This window comes from Mercurialis annua, linkage group LG7 (assembly GCF_937616625.2).
Source record: "Mercurialis annua linkage group LG7, ddMerAnnu1.2, whole genome shotgun sequence".
Taxonomy (NCBI): domain Eukaryota; kingdom Viridiplantae; phylum Streptophyta; class Magnoliopsida; order Malpighiales; family Euphorbiaceae; genus Mercurialis; species Mercurialis annua.
Genome location: NC_065576.1, coordinates 987,053 through 993,169, shown reverse-complemented (window position 1 = coordinate 993,169; position 6,117 = coordinate 987,053). Strand labels below are relative to the sequence as shown.

Genomic DNA, 6,117 nt, shown 5'->3' with positions numbered 1-6,117 from the left:
ACTTTCTTTTTTATTTTCATTATTTATCAATTAAATTTTTTGGTAGGATAATTATAGAAAAATCTAAATTTTAGCGTTTTTACAATTAGTATATGAATCAAACTTATTCCAATTAAGGGAGAATGTCAGTGTACTTCAAGCTCAAACTTAAAAATTTAAACTCATTTGAGCTCAAATTTAACATAAATCGAGCTCAGCTCATCCCATCTGCAGCCATGCATGAAATGAAATTGAAAAGGAATTCAAATAAAGAGCTGTATATCAACATCTACTAATAATTCCGATAATGAAAACACAAAGGAAAGTTGAAGGTTGAGAAAGAATCACTCTAGTTATCAGCATATCATAATCTAACAACTACAGGTTCTAATAAAACAATGTCACAGAATGCAAAATTCAAGTGACTATCCATCATAGTCAGCCTGGTAGAACTTGTTCTCTGCATAAAATACGGCCACCACTTGATTTCCGCCAAATTTTCTTCCGTTCATCCCTGATCGAGCTTTTGAGGCACCTTCCATATCTACATACTCCAAGAACACCTGAACACACATGGACACTTGTGCTTAACAAATACATAGTCTAGGAAAAAAATGTTAGAAAACAAATAGGACAAAGGTCATCTGCCACTGAACTTGTAAGAATGGTTAGGTCATCGAGGAATATTTGGTTTAGTTTCTATTCTTACAAATAACCGAAATAACCAAAGCCAAATAAATAAGTATGAAGTCTTGAAAGTTTAACATATATATACATGTAAATCCATTGGTAATTATTTAAAAAATAAACATAAGATTTTTTTTTTCATATATATGTATATCTTAATCTATAATGTTTAATTGATTTTTAAAAAATATCGAAGTCATTTCCCAAAAAAGAAAAAAAACATGAATCGATCATTAAATAGTTTGGTCTGGTTCGGTGCCAATTTGAAATTGCACTATAGGTCGGTGCAGTTTTAACATTTCAAAACTTCCAGTATGGTAGGTTTAGGCCAATTCCAGACCAAACCAAACCAATACCCCTATGCACCACCAAAAAATTAAGGTACAGGCACTGACCTTCCCAACTCCTGCTGCCACGTCGCCATCATCTCCCTTTGGTCGTGGGATAACAACACTAGCCAATGTACCTGCATTTAAAGTGTGAAAATTGGCAACAAAAACAGTTTTCCAATATTAACAGTTTTATTTTTAGAAAAATGGATCTCAAGTAGATAATAATAATAATAGTGGATAAAGATGTCTTCTGTCTGTGTATGTTAGGCCTGATTCTTTATAGCAGAATGTGGGACTACAAAAGGCTGTAAAACAGACATACAACAACAAAAAGAAAATAAAGAAAATCAATTACTAAGTAAAAAGCCTCACTGAACAACATTAAAAAAAGAAAGGCGCCTAACTAAGAAAGCCAGAGAGGAAAAAAAAGGTGCAATAAAATCAAAATAAAAGTATTGTTCAAAAGCTTTACCAAATTTCCCGCCTTCGGTTCTCATGTCTTCCAAGATGTCTTCATACTCGTCATCGTCTTTGAGCTCATCCGGAGTAACAACTTGAGTTAGGCATACGACTTTAGTAGGCACAGGTTGTAACATAAGTCTCTGCAAAATGATAGAGCTTAGATTAAAAAAACTTAATAAAAAATCAAAATAAAGATGGAGTAACCATAAGAAGAATTAAATGACGACACAACAAGTGTACTCTCACCTGCAATGCAATCTGCTGCTGAGCATGCAACAGTACAGTCTCTTGCTCAGGCTTAGGTTGGCTAGCCCCCTGGTTAGCACGCCTGACGGTGAGAGTTTTATCGCCCATTTTAATTCCATTCAGGGCAGCACAAGCTATGTCTGTAACTGAAAGATCTTGATAAACACAGAATGCATAGCCTTTTGAGTTGCCGGTTTCTCTATCTTTGACTAGATCAAAACCTCGAAGGGGTCCAAAAGATTCTAACAGCTCCCTGATTTGTGCTTCTGTGAAGTAATAGGGGAGCCCACCAACAAAGATGCGGTCTGGACCCTCAAGGCCGCCAGCAGAGCCTGGAGTTAAACCAACCGCACCCAGGTTGAGGTTGGGATTGGGCTGGCTTGGACCAAGTGTGGCAGCAAGAGATGGATTATAGTCGCTGGGTCTCCTCACCTTGACAGGAGCTCCCTGGTAAAGTTGTTATATCAAAGAGAAAAATTCAGTCACAACGCAAAAGAAAATGGCTCATAACAAATTAGAGTCGTAGATAATGTAGATAAGAAACGGTACAATACCTCAAAGATAATCCCATCTAGAGCCATTGCATTACTAGCCTCCTCCACAGATCTCATCTCCACAAATGCGAACTTCTTTTCATGATTAATATAAACATTTACAACAGCATCCCCTGAAGAAAAAAAGAAAAAAAATTAAAGAACATTATAACACATAAACTGCACAATTAGTCATCAATCTAATAAAATAAACATCAGTGCACCTGGACCAGCAGTATTTCCTCCAATTGCAGCCATTACATGGCTGAAGAAAGTAGCCACAGACTGCAGCAAACATTAAAAGCTCCGGATTATAATTTAGAACCAAACGTGAAAATCAGCCAAAAAAACTGTAGAAAGTAGAACCTGTTCATTGGCTGTAGGGGGGAGTCCTCCAACATATACCCGCCGAGCATGCCTAGTAGCCTGAAACGAGGAATAGAAATCAACCGAGCATCAGACAAGTTTTAATAAATGCAAATAGATGAAATGTAAAAGGCAAAGGTAAAATGAAATGCATATCTATTCATCCTAACCTGCTGTGTCATTGCTTGAACTGGCATAACAGGAAGAGTACCAAACTGCTGCAATTAAACAAATGACACAGCCAAGCTAATGAATAATAAATGAAAAAATTTTGAAAATAAAATATAGATCACACAGCTCAATCACGTACCTGACCAGTCCCTAAACCAAACATGTTTGGAAAAATTCCTTGGATGGCAGGAGTAGTCCCAGGAATCTGACCTGCAGAGATTATTGAAACACAATTAGAGCTCAATCATAGTCACACCTGACACTGCAATGCATTTGACCTACCATAACAAACCCCTGCATAGTTTTTTAATTGAGCAATTAACTCCTAACACTTAAATAACTTTATTAAAAGAGATGAAAGGAATACATCATTTATTCAGATTCTGGAGGAAATATTTGCAAGACTACCAAAACAGGCAATAGTTGCCAGTTGAAGACGAACAAGAACCATCAAACCGGTGCATCGATTCCTCCTTGTTCATAAAAGCTAGAGAAGTCGGCTCACACCATTGTCAGCACAGTGGGACTAGAGACCCAACATTGCCTTACAACAAAGATGAGACAAGAAACAAACAAACAAACACCAAAGACAAGAAAACCCAAAATTTTCTCAGTTCCAGAATTATTTCATCAAGCAATAAAATAATAATAATAAGAAGAAAAAACAAAACAGCCCGTTCAGAGACCGAGATACTGGAAGCTATAAGTACGTAACAAAAAGAACAAAATACTGCTTACCAAAATGACATCATGTAAACTGTACGAACTTTTCACACTAGATCACATAAGCAAACAGGTACAGTTATAAAGCATGGCAATTTTAAGTATGAAGGAGAGAACATGTACCTGCAACAGCAGCAACTGCAGCTGCACCAGGTAACAGTGAATGTTGGGGAGGAGCCATATCAAAACCACTGATCCTTTTGCTGCAATAAAATACAGTTAGAGAACAGAAAAGAAAAATGAACAAAAGTAAATGAATAGAACATCCGACATTCCTGAATCTTGTATGATGCTAAGTGCCAAAAGTTAGGTCACCTCAGCGTAACCAACTTTTCCATTAGAAAGCATACCTCTTGGAACGAGAGCGCTCGCGTGAGGGGGACTTTGATCTGCGCTCTGTTCTGCCCCTTGAAGAAGATCGTGACGGACGTTTATGCTTATCCTCCCTTTCTCTATCAAAGTCTCTTCGCCTACAATTAGCATTAAAAAATAAAGTAAAATCACTATGTACAGCAAGTAACGAATAAGGTAGAAGAGCATTGAAATACAATTTCAAATGCAAAATCACTTTTCATTACCTATCTCTGTCAAAGTCTCTGCTTCGGCTGAAACCATCATCATCTCTATCTCTGCCCCTTTCCCTCCTCTCGCCACGATCTCTATGGCGATCACGGTCTCTATGGTGACGGTCACGATCCTTGTCTCGATCCCTTTCCCTATCTCTGTCCCTATCCCTATCTCTATCTCTACTTCTCTCACCATCCTTATCTCTCTCACGTTCCTTATCCCTATCTCTATCCCTGTCTCGATCCCTCTCCTTGTCTCGTCCCTTTTCTCTATCTTTCTCTCTACTTTTAGAAGACTCCCTCTCATGTTCTCGATGCTGCAATTCAACAAGAATTAATAAAAACCTTAAAACAAGTTCAATTGCCAAAAAAATGCTTTGCATCTCATGAATCAAACACAATCATTAACAGTTAATTCACCACAAGCAGCTAAAAAATAAACATTATTACATTTATAATGTATACATAACCAAATCTATCCTGATTTATGTAACCTCATACAATAAATAGCTCAAAAATTACTTCACAATGAGTTGTCACAGTAAATCAAAAGAAAACTTCCACTACACACTTCAATTAAATCAATTTAACAGTACTACTAACAAAACCCTAAAAATACAAAAAAAAAACATGAATAAGATAAATTAGGTTAATTTTTAATTATGAACTGAATTACTACCTGAGATTTGGAATCTCCGTGATCCTCACCGCGAAGAGGAGGAGAAGAAACGGCGCCGCCGCTGGCAGCGTAGTTATCGTTGTTATCAAAATCCATTCCGTTACCGTCGTATCGTCCTTCGTAATCGGTCATCTAAAAATAAATGGATTCGATTGCGTTTTCCTTTAAATTCGTACTGCGGAAAAAAATGAAGTGATAGCGCGACTTTAGATTTCAGAAATCTTTTCTAGGGCATCCAGTTTGGGGGTTAAATATGGACATTAGTGTAAAATTAAACATTTTTTGGGGTATAATTGTAAATTTATGTTTACTATATTTGATACTTTGTTTACAACTTAAATGGCAATTTCCCCCTCGCTTATGGGAAATTTATAGTAATTTTTATCAATTTATCTCATTTTTGCATCATAATTATTTTCAGGGTGAGCAACACAAGCAGGTGTAAAAATGAGGTAAATAGATAAAAGAAAAAAGGCAAATTTAGACCATGAAATTTTTTATTTTATTTTTTTAACATCAGATATATTGATTAGTAACACAGGTAAGCTAATTTCGAGGCAAAAACATCTTACAAAGTTGTGCAAGTCTATGAGCTAGGAAATTAAAAACACGAGAAACACATGGAAAAATTTACAGAAAAGAAAAAAAGATTGGAGATGCCAAATATCAAAACATATCCGCCAAACACTTTGCAAGTTGAACATCATGAGAGTTAAGTGATTGAATGATTTGTAGTTTGCAAATTGAGAGGTCAAATTGCTACTAAAGTATTTTTTTGGAATTTATGTTAAAAGAAAAGATAATGCTACATTTGTTGGATAATTTTTGTTGAAAGTTTATCTCCTATTATAGCCCCTCAAATTTTTAATATGAGTTATGAGTACAAATTTATCTGATGTTATTCTAGCTCGTTTCTATCAATATGCATGCTTACTGAAATATTATGAAGTCATAAAGTTCTACTAAACGAATTCATTTGCAATAATGGTCTAAATAAAACGATCCGCCATTTTGCTTGAAATTTCAGATGGAGCACACAGTGGAATAGGTGAACTTAATTGTCAGTTTTAATTCATAGTTTATTGTGTTAAATTTAGTTATAATTGTAAAACTTATTTAAAAAACTTCAAAATATGCATTTTCATAAGAAGCTTAAAAATTCAAATGTGTATGAAATTCTTTTATCTTTGCTACTTTGCTTAAGGCGTAAAAAGTTTCTTTGAAGTCAATATTTATTTATCTATTATCGTGTACTTTCGTGCAATAATAAACTAATAGAGATAACTAAACAGGTTTAACTAAAACAGCATATTCTTTTATTTGAAAAGTTTAGCAATAAATTAAAAATCTAACGGACTAGCACCCTTTAGAGC

General features: G+C 35.3%; 1 protein-coding gene across 10 annotated transcripts; it reads right to left on the bottom strand.

Moving 5' to 3' along the window:
• Nucleotides 1-241: 241 nt before the first annotated feature.
• Nucleotides 242-4,974, bottom strand: LOC126656760 (splicing factor U2af large subunit B-like). 10 transcript variants are annotated; one of them, XM_050351363.2, is made up of 13 exons: nucleotides 4,745-4,973; nucleotides 4,078-4,382; nucleotides 3,850-3,969; nucleotides 3,623-3,702; nucleotides 2,916-2,986; nucleotides 2,776-2,823; nucleotides 2,606-2,665; nucleotides 2,464-2,524; nucleotides 2,261-2,373; nucleotides 1,707-2,153; nucleotides 1,471-1,600; nucleotides 1,062-1,132; nucleotides 242-542 (listed from the first exon to the last, which is right to left on the bottom strand). In XM_050351363.2, exons 1-13 carry the CDS (start codon nucleotides 4,874-4,876, stop codon nucleotides 405-407), a joined length of 1,776 nt encoding a protein of 591 aa, XP_050207320.1. In that variant the 5' UTR covers nucleotides 4,877-4,973; the 3' UTR covers nucleotides 242-404. The 10 variants fall into 10 exon arrangements, 9 of the variants coding, with proteins under 9 accessions (XP_050207320.1, XP_050207322.1, XP_050207323.1 ...); XM_050351365.2 differs by having other exon boundaries at nucleotides 2,776-2,820; XR_008791127.1 differs by having other exon boundaries at nucleotides 464-542; nucleotides 1,062-1,303; nucleotides 4,745-4,974.
• Between the last annotated feature and the right edge of the window lie 1,143 nt (nucleotides 4,975-6,117).

Excerpts from the sequence above, each read along its gene's own strand:
- LOC126656760 (XM_050351363.2), bottom strand. The coding sequence starts at position 4,876 with ATGACCGATTACGAAGGACGATACGACGGTAACGGAATGGATTTTGAT. Across the intron at positions 2,824-2,915 it reads TTGGTTTAGGGACTGGTCAG|CAGTTTGGTACTCTTCCTGT; the intron begins GTACGTGATTGA and ends GTTTAATTGCAG. Across the intron at positions 2,525-2,605 it reads CCCCTACAGCCAATGAACAG|TCTGTGGCTACTTTCTTCAG; the intron begins GTTCTACTTTCT and ends TGTTTGCTGCAG.